Source organism: Ostrea edulis, chromosome 6, assembly GCF_947568905.1.
Source record: "Ostrea edulis chromosome 6, xbOstEdul1.1, whole genome shotgun sequence".
Classification (NCBI taxonomy): domain Eukaryota; kingdom Metazoa; phylum Mollusca; class Bivalvia; order Ostreida; family Ostreidae; genus Ostrea; species Ostrea edulis.
In genome coordinates, this window is record NC_079169.1 from 60,397,377 (window position 1) to 60,409,967 (window position 12,591).

General features: G+C 38.5%; 1 protein-coding gene and 1 long non-coding RNA gene across 17 annotated transcripts in view; one reads left to right on the forward strand and one right to left on the reverse strand.

Annotated features, from left to right (window-relative positions):
• The window catches only part of LOC125647598 (zinc finger and BTB domain-containing protein 18-like), a 35,910-nt gene that overhangs the window by 21,100 nt on the left and 2,219 nt on the right, over positions 1–12,591 (forward strand). Inside the window, exons 5-6 of one of the 16 annotated variants that reach the window (XM_056140305.1) lie at positions 4,303–4,767; positions 4,992–5,104. The exons of 2 other annotated variants lie outside the window; for them this stretch is intronic. In XM_056140305.1, coding sequence (XP_055996280.1) covers positions 4,303–4,718 — 416 coding nt within the window. In that variant the 3' untranslated portion in view covers positions 4,719–4,767; positions 4,992–5,104. Of the gene's footprint in view, positions 1–67; positions 1,078–1,246; positions 2,473–3,128; positions 4,181–4,302; positions 7,227–7,437; positions 8,070–8,432; positions 9,150–9,316; positions 10,659–12,591 lie in introns of those variants that run through there. 13 more of the 16 variants (XM_048874335.2, XM_048874347.2, XM_048874345.2 and 10 more) reach the window with 13 other exon arrangements.
• Positions 1,708–3,279, reverse strand: LOC130046872 (uncharacterized). Its single transcript, XR_008795918.1, has 2 exons — positions 3,164–3,279; positions 1,708–2,011 (listed from the first exon to the last, which is right to left on the reverse strand). It is a non-coding gene; the product is annotated as an uncharacterized LOC130046872 (long non-coding RNA).

Below are 12,591 nucleotides of genomic sequence, written 5' to 3' on the forward strand. Positions count from 1 at the left end.
TCAGTTTGTTATGTTTGCTTTCCTGCCCTGTAGACAGAATCTGACGCAGTCTTCCATCTTTTCTTAGGAGTTGCACTACCACAAGCGAGACCATATCCCAATAACACTTCGTGGTCCCTTGGCAAGGAAGAATCTTGTAATTGTAAGATCTGCGGAATATCTTGTCAGTCCAAAGATGAATTATTGCAACATTTCAAAGGGGTTTTGAATCACGGATACATCGTTATTTGTCAGGACTGCGGTAAAGGATATCGGTCCTACCAAGGGTATAATACGCACAGGAAAATGCAGCACAGCTCCAGGGAACATCTGCCGGCATGTAAAATATGTGGAAAATGTTTCCCTGCACTCAGCAATCTTCTGATCCATGAAAGAAGTCACTCCTCAGAAAAACCGTTTGTTTGTGACCGTTGTGGGAAATCATATAAGCATAAAAGGGATTTGCACCTTCACTTGGAGTTTGTTTGCAAAGACAGCGAAAATTTGAGAAAAGATACTTAGTGTTCAATCTGCGTGTGGGAAGTCTTAAAATATAGTGCATTAAACTTGTATAGTTGTCGATACTGTCCTTGTATACTATGTTAAGATGATGCTGTCGAGCATCTCATTACGTGTGCCACTGTAGATTCAGATATTTTATTACTGATGAATTCGAGTGTTTATGTTTTTCAGCTGATAAAGAATGCACAGCTTCATGGACACAAAACAAATTGCAATGTGAGGACTGCGGAAAATGGTACAATTCAAAAAGAGGCTACGAACAACACAGACAGGTTTATCATTTCACCAGCGAACATGTACCAACGTGTAACAAATGCGGGAAGCGCTTTCCGACACCGAGTAAACTCATCTACCATCTGCGTAGTCATTCCGATGCACGCCCGTTTAAGTGTCGACTCTGTGGGAAAACGTACAAAAATAAATGGAACTTAAAACTGCATATCAAAGCTCACATGGGTGGCAGATGATGTGAACTGGACGAATTGTGTCTAGTTTGAAAAGTGTCGTATATCATTTACTTGTTATTTTGTGCGCAAATACCTGTATCCAATAAAGTTATGCGTTGTCCATTCAAAAGTGTCCTTGATATACCTGGTAGAGTACCATTTGTAAGGAGGGCAATCTATATGTTGCATGGGTTTTAGTACGCAAGTACTTGACGTAACCTTGTTGTAACTTAGCGATGCATGCATAATTAAATCCAGAATTTAGGAAGCGTCTATATACAGACTATTTTCTTTATCAGGCAAACGTGCTGATGTTACCCCATCCCATTTTGCGATCAACACCTGTGGGCTTTGCTGTGGTTTGGCGTTCCCTGACCAAGAGTCTCTTCTAAAGCATTCAATGGAAAACCATCAAGTCGCTATTTGTGGATTATGTGGAAAATGTTTTAAGTCAAAATCTGGTTATAATTACCATATGAAACTAATGCACGGATCTACTTCAGCAGGCGAAGTGCATTTCTGTCCAATCTGTGGGAAAAGTTTTCAGGGTCCGAGTTTTGTTAAAAGACATCTGCGATGTCACTCAGACGATCGTCCGTATGCTTGTAGAGTGTGTTATAGAACATTTAGGTTTAAAGAAAGTTGGAAAAGACATGAAAGTGGTCATATATCGGTGCAAGAAAACGGCAGTGATCAACCTCAGTGATACTTAGTATTGTCGCATTCACACACACATAGCACATTGTAGCTTGACAAACCATTGTCGTACATCACTTTATTGACTATTTGTTTATTCTTTTTGATAGACCATTCAGAGGTTTCAATATCCAAAGAGACTTGCAACGTATGCGGAGCCTTAGTTGAAAACTTCTGCATGGACATCCATCTGAGAGACTTTCACGGGTTTGTGGAGCAATGTAAAGTGTGCTTAAAGTATTTTGAAACGCGAAATCAAGTAACGGAACATATCGTTACCTGCCATGCTCTTGCAGAACAAACCTCTTCACAGCCTGCTGACATGTTTTTCAATAATGTCTGTAAAGTCTGTGGAAAGTCTGTTGAACCTATAAACAAAATGAAGCATTTACGGGTATATCATGGATATGTTGCAATGTGCGATATTTGTCCCAAGTATTTCAAGTCCCGAGAAGGCCATGGGCACCACATGATGATGTTTCACTCCGACCAGAGTTCAAGTCACCCGTGCTCAGAATGTGGTAAGCGGTTTCAGACTCCCAGTTTGTTGAGGAGACACATGAAAATCCACTCGTCATCTAGACCCTTCGTTTGTAGCGTTTGCTCGATGGCCTTTAAATTTAATTGGGTATTGCAGAATCATTTGAAACGACATGAACAAGGATCATGAATACATGTGTATATAGTGACAATTAAGATTGCTGTGTATCACAGCATATCGTTTATTTGATTTCTGTTGTTTATTTCATTTTCACCATGTGCAATGTGTTTTTGTAATAATGTTCTGTAGAAAGTACTAGTAAATAAATTTTTTAAGACACCTGATAAACTTGTCTATATGTTTATTTTACAAACTACTAACATGTTCATTCAGAGGATACTTTTTCCAATCAAACGGACATGTGTTTGGCAAGATGACGCACAACACCTACACGTGAATCCAAGATTTTAGAATCTCTAGATGCAATTCAAAGACCGAAGGATAATAATGTTTGTTTCCCAGACCACGTATTGTTATTCTGTATTAGGAAGTAAGCAAAGTAACTGGGTAGAACGGACTGTGAGGACACGTGCGTAATCTACCACGAGGCGAGATTGTTTAATAATTTGATCCTGATTGAATGTTATTGAAACTTTGTTTTACTATGTAGTATTTTTTTTTTTTTTTTTTTTTTGTATATCGTTGAAGTAGCAACACGTAGCAATTAGTGTTTAAATGTCGGTGGTATTACTTGTACACATCGCTGATTATTATATTCTAACAGTTCAGAAACCTAATGCATTTGTATGTACATGTATTTAGAAAATGATTTTCTCGGTTCTACTTGCTTTTTACCTGTTATTTTTGTTATTGTTCTCTTTACATGTATACCTGAATGTGCATATGAATCGCAAACAATTTGCAACTGTTTTATGATGTACAGAACTGTAAGAAATATGTAATCATTAAAATAGTTCATTTAAACTTGGTTTGTTTTGTTTTAGGAGGAATTAAAAGCATAAACGAAACTTTACCATACCGTATGCCTCGATCAGTAGGGAAATACACCTGCAAGATTTGTATGACAGCATTTCAGGACAGTCAAACGTTGCTGCACCATATCAAGTTCGACGAGAAAAGAAAGTACTGTGAAATGTGCGAGCAGTGTGACAAGGTCTTCTTTGTTCCGGCGACGTATAAGTACCACCTTCAGGCTAAACACAAAGTGCCCCTGAATCTTCCGGAATGTGAAGTGTGTGGAAAATGTTTTCAGGACAACTATAACTTGAATCGTCACATGGTGGTGCACACCGGCGAAAGACCGTACCAGTGCACTCGATGTTTCAAAACTTTCAAATTGAAAGACAACGCAAAAAATCACTCGCGCTTCTGTAGAGTATACAGTGACGCGAAAGACAATGTAGATTTACAAGATTTGCAACTGAAACAATTTACAGATAAATAGCAGTAGACATGAATATCAATTTCATTTCCAATCATTTGTGAACTGTATAACTGCAGTTAAATTAGTTGTTCAATTATAGTATACCAGACCAGTAATTACTAACGTGTACAATGTAGAAGGTTATGAAATCACTGTAATGGACATTGAAGTTCTGTTGCTGTTGTGTTGTAAATGTTGTCAGTGTTGTTAAATAAAACATACATGTATTAAAGTGACATGACCAGTGGGAGCACCTGTTAGTGCGGTCCATTCTTTTGTAAAAATAATACTGCGTTTTTCAAATGATTACACCCTTGTATGGTGAGTAGTTTGTAAGAAAAACACGAATTTATTGGTGGGATCCAGTCAAAATTTAGGCGAAGTGGCTCGGTATTATTATGATCAGAAGAAACGGAATGGTGTGTTGGTCATGGTATGCGATAAATGTCATTTTGATTTTTCTACTAATTCGAGTTCATACGAGTTTGATTTTTTTTATAGTCATAAGTGTACAACTGCAAGGCGTTAGTCTTGTACATTTAGGTCTACATCATATACAGATGAAATGGAAATCTCTCTGGTCATGACGCTTTAAGATGTGGTTAAAAATAAGCGTCTTGAACATTCAGTGTAGCAAGACCAGTTATCAGACCGGTACAACTTACATGGGTAAGGAAGACGTACAATAGGTCTAATTGAGGCCCTGTGGTAATCAGACTTTGCTGTATTTTCAGCACGACAACTTCCTGCGGCAGTTGATCCACATGCGTTTGTCAGGAGCACGTGTCATGTCTGCGGTGATGTGTGTCGCAGTCGCTCAGAATTAGTTTTACACTTAAGAACCCGACACAACTTTCCGGAGGCGGATTTATTTAGAGGCGCTGGAGAAATAGTTCCCCAGGGAAATGCATGCATGCCTGGAAATCTGATGACGCATCCGATGGAAGGGGAAAACGAACCATTTACTTGCCCGCATTGTCAGAAAACTTTTAATTTTTTGTGTCATTTCAAACGGCATTTGGTAATTCATTCTGAAGCTCGTCCACACAAGTGCAACATTTGCTCAAATGGCTTCAAACGCAGAGATCATTTGATAGATCATATTAGAAGAAAGCATGGACAGACATATACTCAGAGTGATCATACGTAAATCTATTGACCTGAGAAGAACATCCAGCAGAACTAAACAGTGTCACTGTGTGGGTTTACGTCACTTGTGTGTATAATAACAATTAATTGCTTTGAACCTTTAATGGATATCACATTTCTGTACAGAGCTATTCATTTATTACATATATATATATGTACATGTATGATATTAAACGTTGATTTAAGGTTGAATTTCTTTTAGTTTTTAAATTGAAGGCATACAAATTTAATGGCATTTGAGTAGATGAATTTAAAATTAATGTCTTTTCTGCAGGAGATGCCGTCTCTGCAAATGGGTCTGTGTCTCTGCCTTGTCATAGGATGTGTTGCAAGACTTGCGGCAGCTGGTTTGACAATGAGAAGACATTCCTCCACCATATGAAGGAAGTTGAAAAACAGAATGTATGTGCCATATGTAAAGAATGCGGAAAGTATTTTATTTCGATGGAAGGATTCAAGTTTCACAGGAAAATGGTCCACGGGTCGGCGGAAGAGTGCCCAGAGTGCAGTGTTTGTGGAAAACGATTCCAGACGCAAACTCATTTGCGACGACATATGACCATTCATTCTAGAGTCAAGCCATTCGGTTGCCCTTATTGTGACAGTGCTTTTAAACGCAAAGATCATCTGCAAAAGCATGTGAATTGTACACATTTGAAAACTTTCTTGTAAATGAGAAATAATGAAGAGGTTCAATCACTGATTTGTTCTCGTTATGGTGTTTTGTCTTTTGTTTTAAAAAAGGATATGCTATAATTTCTCAAATGGTCTACCCATTAAATTTTGCAGTGTTTGTTTTCTTGGCATGGAATACATAATGTAAATGCATAAGATACGCAGTTATACATCACTTAATTTTAGTAAACATTTTTACTTTCTCTAGGAACCTGTTGTCAAGTTCAACAATCCTTTGTACCTGTTAAAAGACGAAGTAAATCTAAACCTTTGTCTCGGAACTTTCAAGGAACTCAGCAAGATGAGTCCGCACAATTTGCAGCATTTTGTTTTACGTGTAGTAAAGGATTTAAATCTGCTTCTGGATTTCTGATCCACAAGAAAATGTATCACTCTGCAAGATCGGACTACCCAAGATGCACTGTTTGTGGGAAACAGTTTGCAAGTGCAAGTCGATTGATGCGCCATCAAATGTCTCATTCTGCCTCACGATTATTTACATGTGAACGATGCAACAAGTCTTACAAATATGCAAGTTCTCTTAAGACGCATGCTTGCATATTTTAGATTGAAACTGTTGGAAAAGATTTTTACGCTTCCATGTAATACATGTGTAGAGACACAAAATGTTGTATTGCGCAAACAATATTGTTCGATATATGCAAAACATCTATAGATATACCCAAATGTGAAAGGTACTTTTACAATTAAAAGGATTTAAATCTTCACATATTATGATATATATGTATATGTAGTTTTCATATCAGCGCAAGAATTCAATTACGTCGTTGAGAAAACTTTGCACAAGTGTAGAGGCATTTTGGAAATCTGATAATGCAAAATGTTGAAGCATGGCAACAGCCAATTTACTGTACTGCATCAGAAAGCATGCGAGGTTTGGCTTAGTTCTGGGACTTCTCTGTAATTTGAACACATCCATGCATACCTAATTATGATTAGGCGGTCACTTATATGACTGTACAATGTAGCACACATTGGACAGCATGACATAAATTGAATTTGCTTCCCATGACAAATTGTTACAAGGTATTTAATATTGCGTTTTTCCTGCAGATCATCCGGATCAGTCGTCAGTCACTGCTGAGCAAGATTCCCTCTCTGTTGGGATACCAAGAGCTTGTGTCATCTGTGGATTTCAAGCCGTGGATGGTGACGAATTCTGCGAGCATGTGAAACAACATGGCTACGCCACGTATTGCGATATGTGTGGGCTAATGTTCAAAACACAACAAGGATGTTACCTGCATAAGAAGGTCCATTTTCCTGCTGTGCAACTGAAGTGCGAATTGTGTGGAAAAGTTGCACAATCTCGAAGTCATCTAAACCGTCATTTGAAATCTCATTCAGAGAGAAGGCACTTCCATTGCCAGTTTTGTAAGTCGACTTTTAAACACAAAGCTGATATGAATCGTCATTTGGCAAATATACACAGTAGCAAGTGACTGATGAACATTGCATACCCCCAGTGACTGTTTATCTAAGCTGATGAACATTGCATACCTCCAGTGACTGTTTATCTAAGCTATGGGATATGCCTGTACTTAGAATTTTGCAATCATTGTGTAAGATTTCAAAATGTACATATATACCAATGTTTGTTACATCATTTTGTAGGCTTCAGAATGTTTCTATACCTATATATAGTATTACAGTGTTATCTTTGCCTTTTTCATGGTAGAATAAAATGAACTCGACGCATTTTCAGTAACAGAGGGAAAACGATTGTGTGAATGGATTTGAAGGTTCTGATTTTTGAAAAATGATTAATATTGTAGATGTCTCTTGATTAGACAAATAAATATTATAAACACTACGTATTTGTTGTTGTTCTGACTGCACTAAATGAATGAATTGAACTTGCTTGATTACACTATATACAATGTACATGTATAATAATATTGAAATGGTGAACTTGTCTGTAATCTGTAAAACTTGTTTACACGTGCATGGTTGAGGTTGGGTCATTTAGTTGTAGAGAAAGGTAAATGGTAGATTGATGTTATTCAACATGTTTCTTTTGCTAGGCACCGCCATCGCGTTTCCAGGCCACTGGGAGAAAGGAGAATTTGCCCTTTCCTGTCCAGACTGCCAAATGAGTTTTTCCAGTACAGTGTCTCTGTTAGAGCACAGGAAATTAACTCATCAATCGACAATAGTAGCCTTTTGTGAAGCCTGTGGGAAGGGTTTCAAATCGCCTTCAGGATTCCACATTCACAAGAAAATGTTTCACAGCGCAGAATGCAATTATCCAATGTGCAAGATATGCGGAAAGAAGCTTGCAAGCTCCAGTCGACTTCTGGTTCATTTGAGATCACACTCAAATCAGAGAAATTTTGTATGTTTGAAGTGTGGAAAATCATTCAAATACGAAGGATCTTTAAAAAAGCATGACGATGTTTGTCAGTAGAATACACCTTCACTATGGTATTGAGTGAAGACTATATATGATACTGGTCTTTTGTAAATGAATGTGTTACCGATGTGCGGAATTGACAAAAGTCGTTTCATTTACACTAGTAGGTACATGTACTTTGAATGAACACAATCATGTAAATTATACGCGTTGACTTAATGTGAGATGTAGTAACAACATGTAGTGAAAACTTGAATTTGTTTATGATGTGCTTTTTCAGCGTAATTAAAATTTTGATCCATGTTTGCTTTGGGGACATATTTGAATAAGAAAACGAAGTTATTTCAAAACGAGTCTTCTTAGTTTGGATGTTGTCCGGATGTGTCATTGATTTTGTGCGTGTAGCAATGTTATCATCAGCGAAGGAATCTACTGCTGAGAAACACGAGATGACTCCCCCTTTTTATTGTCTCGGTAATCCGTTTAAATGTGGTTCACAATGTATTTGGTTCCACGTGTCTAGTTCTGTGACGAAAGTTGCATTTACATTTTGTATCCTAGATTGCTACTGTCGCTTTGATGGCGTTGTGGCTAAAGTTGTCTGGCATGATTCATTACATGAAGCAAAATGTCTCCTAACCAGTATGTCTTGTAAATATTTTGTAGAATTCTTTTATAATTATGGCCAGCCACGACGCCCAGAAAATCGCCGCCTAGTCCTCTCTCCTGTTGATGCAAAAGCCTTTCCCCGTGAATTTTTGGAATACATCCGAGACCATTCTCTCGTCTACAACGAAGGTCGTAAGCAGAAAGTCTGTTGGAACTGCAAGCTTGGCGGGGTGAAATACGAATCGGGAAACATGATAATTACGAGATATCATTGCCAAAAGTGTAATGTTTCTCTCTGCCAGGGTTCACGAGGATGTTACACAGACCACCATTGGAAGCAGTGGTTGAACCTATCGAAAGGTGCCCCGGAATAACACAGCTGTGTACTGAATGTCATCCCTGAGTACCGTGGTACAGTTTTCATACCATCGGTTATGTTGAAACATTGGTATATATACTGTTGTGCAATATTATATAATGAGTGTTGTGACGAACTCTATTTGACTATACTCGTCATCTACATGTGAATGAATGGTGAGTTAATGAGCACTCAGTTTAAATGTATCGTGTTGAATGCATCATTGCGCTGTCTTTTTGGATTAAGATGATTTGACAATATCTGTTTAATTAAGTGGAAGTGCACGATACAGATACATCGAGGGCAGTTATTCAGTTATTATTGTACAGTTATCATTAATCATTTCATATTGTGTTGAGTTAGTCGTAAATGTTACATGTAATTTTTCTGGAAAATAAATGCCTGTAAATACTTGAGATTTGCTTCGTTTTTTATCAGTGTTTTTAACAGTGGTGACGGCCCTGATGTAGAGCATATCATTTGATTAGAATTTTTATTCTAGCATTTTATTGTTTTAAAGTTGTGTAAAATGATGTGTTTCTTGAATGAAAATTTGATTCAAGTTTATTTTCTTTATATTCAGGGCCGGCACAGCTAATGTACCATGATTATCCCCCTAATTTTCTGGTGGTTTCTCCTCTCACTGGAGGAAAAGTGAGACGTGTGTCTGATGAACCTATTGGAACACGTCCAAATTATCTAGGCGTAGGCATGGAAGAACAACTGGAAGGGTTCGGGGAGGAATTTGGGAGACACAAAATTGTTCCTCTAACCGATAACAAAAAGAGACTGTGTCTGATATGTAAAGTAACGAAGAGACGGACGGCGGGCGGATGTAGAGTGTCCACGAGGCACAAGTGTGGACTGTGCGAGGTCTATCTTTGTAAGGGCGAGAGAGGATGCTACTTGCATTATCATCAGATTCTGTATCGAAGAGGCGGAATCACGGATAACCCAGAGAAAATGGTGGCAGATGCTTTTGGGATCACAAACGATAATAATTAGATTTGCTTATAAAAGAAAAACTCCATGTAACTGCATATGTTTGCTGTAACCATGGTCCACTTCCTGTTAGTTTTATGGACTTTTAATATATTTTCCATATTATGCCATGTATTATGATTATGTGTATTGAAACACATCATTAAAGATGGTTAAAATATTTTCGTATTTGTGTGTATGATGCACTGCATTAGGTGTGTGTATGATGCATTGCATTAGGTGTGTGTATGATGCACTGCATTAGGTGTGTGTATGATGCATTGCATTAAGTGTGTGTATGATGCATTGCATTAGGTGTGCTGTCTATCTGGAGTTGACAACATTTCTGTGATAAACTGATTACTGGTTCTTATGTGAGGAACATATTGAAAATCCCCGATTTCCGTTGTTTAGTTTTCATTAGTGAAGATGTTTTCCTCTGTGCCTACGCATGCGTGACTGCATTTATCAATAGTGAATTTGCTTTACATTTTAGGTACTTGTAATACGGCATTTGACCTCAGTTCCTACGCAATACCCATTCCGAAAGTGCCAGCCCCTGGACACACGTTGGTTTATCATGCAGATCGAAAGGAAAGATATTGTACATTTTGTAAAAAGCACAAAATCAAAACTAGATCAGGATGGCATCCTAAGTCTTTGTTCAAATGCAGAGAATGCGATGTTTGTTTGTGTTCTGGGAAGCAGGGCAACAGAAACTGCTTCGTGCTTCACAGTCACTACCCACTACTGTAATGGTATATTTTTCCGTGGTGACTATTGTCTTATCGCGTGTGCAAGAAGCAAGTGCCGATTGTTTTTCTGTATATGTTTATTATGCTATTGATTAGTAAGTGAAAATTAATAACTGTTTCTATTTAAAGAAATACACACAACTTTTTGCTTTTAGAATTCGTATTAATAAATAGTTGCTAATTTTCAAATCGAGTGTTTAACTGAATTCTTCATTTGAGAATACATGTGACCGGTCGACAGTGGGTGCTTACTCCTCCCATGCACCTGATCTCACCTGGTGTGTCCAGGGGTCCGTGTTTGCCCAACTATCTATTTTGAATTGCTTGTAGGAGTTATGAGACTGATCACTGTTCGTTATCTTCACATTTCATCTACAATATCATTTCACAATTCTCGTCAATTTAGCTTTTTGTATCTGGGCCACTCGATAGAACTATTGAAAATTATCGTCTTGAAAATTTGATGACCATTTTTTGGGGGTAGGAAAACAAAAATTGTGAATTTTGTTATTTCGATTGGGGCCACAACTTTTAAATCTTCTTTACTGGCCTAAGCATGCAGCAGACAAATCAAGTGCATTTTTAAGATTGATTGATTTATCTTGCTTAACGTCTCACTCGAGAATTTTTCACTCATATGGAGACGTCACCAAGACCGGTGAAGGGCTTCAAATTTAGGCCTATGCTCGGCGCTTACGGACATTGAGCAGTGAGGGTTCTTTAGCGTGCCACACCTACTGTGACACGGGTCATCCGTTTTTAGGGTCATCTGCGAGGACCCGTGACATTCAGACCTGATGCCGAGCGTTTGGCGATGGAACTGTCACTACCTATTTTAACGACTTGGGTGTGTCGCGGCCGGGATTCGGGTGACGACCAAAAAACTCTTAAGAGTCGGGGGTTCTGAACCCAGGGCGGGACAAATTTCTCAAACAGAAAATGTATTTTATCTTAAAACTCTCATTTATTCTAGAATACACAGCATACAAAGTTTGAAGAGTTAAAATGAGCAAGCATTTGTTGGTGTTGGGGACCCTTCCTTTGTCATTATGAACTGAATATATGGCGGGCAAACTAGGTACACAATTATAACAAACATGGACGCTCCCTTGGAAGTTATGAAATTTGTTACCCCGGGTTAGAGGTCGAGACCCCATGGTGGGGATGCACTATACACAGCTCAATTGCTAAAAATTCATCACATCTGTGAATACATGTATTTTCTGTACTTGTGAACATCTAACGGTCAGGCGTGATGCATAGCTAATATGACCTGCAAACGAATTTGGAAGTGCAAGAATCGCCAAGTCTTTCAGTCTACTGTTCCCCTGTCCCGCTTTGCTCTGGGTTAAGTGAAGGTGAACAGTATATTAAAAAATGTTTTGACTACGGATAACTCCGTTTACCTGATGAAGATAAATGGCTTACGGCGGGTGTGACCAGTCGACAGGGATTGCTTACTCCTAGGCACCTGATCCCACCTCTGGTATATCCAGGGGTCCGTGTTTGCCCAACTCTCTATTTTGTATTGGTTACATGAGATTGATCACTGTTCGTTATCTTCACCTTTCCTTTGTACAAGGCATAGCCTGATAATGAAGAGGCAGTAGAAGCTCGCATGAGATTGACTTGAAAGTTGATTATCATAATCAGACAACAAGCATTATTATAAGGTCATCTGTTGAGGTTTAAGTGTGAGAAAGGTTAGAAATATATCTCTTAGGTCTATGTAATGGAGACATATTAATTAGACATTCTTACTCTTACCCTTGACTCTGAATTGAATCTTAACCAGCGTCTGGGTAAGTGGTATTAATGAAATATTTCGATTGTCAATGCCTTTGCAATTGAGAGATATCGAGTCGAACCAAGGTAATTTGGCTGAGATGAAGATAATGGTGGAAGAAGTTTCAATTTTTTTTTCAAGCATGAAAATTAGAAGTAGTGGCCTTCGAATTTAGGCCTATGCTCAGAGCTTATGGCCTTTGAGCAGGGGGGGGGGGGCTTTTCGTGCCACACCTGCTGACACGGGGTCTGGTGGGTTGTTTTTTTTTGTTGGTCTCATCCGAAGGACCGCCCCATTTAGTCGCCTCCTTCGACAAGCAAGGTGTACTGAAGATTT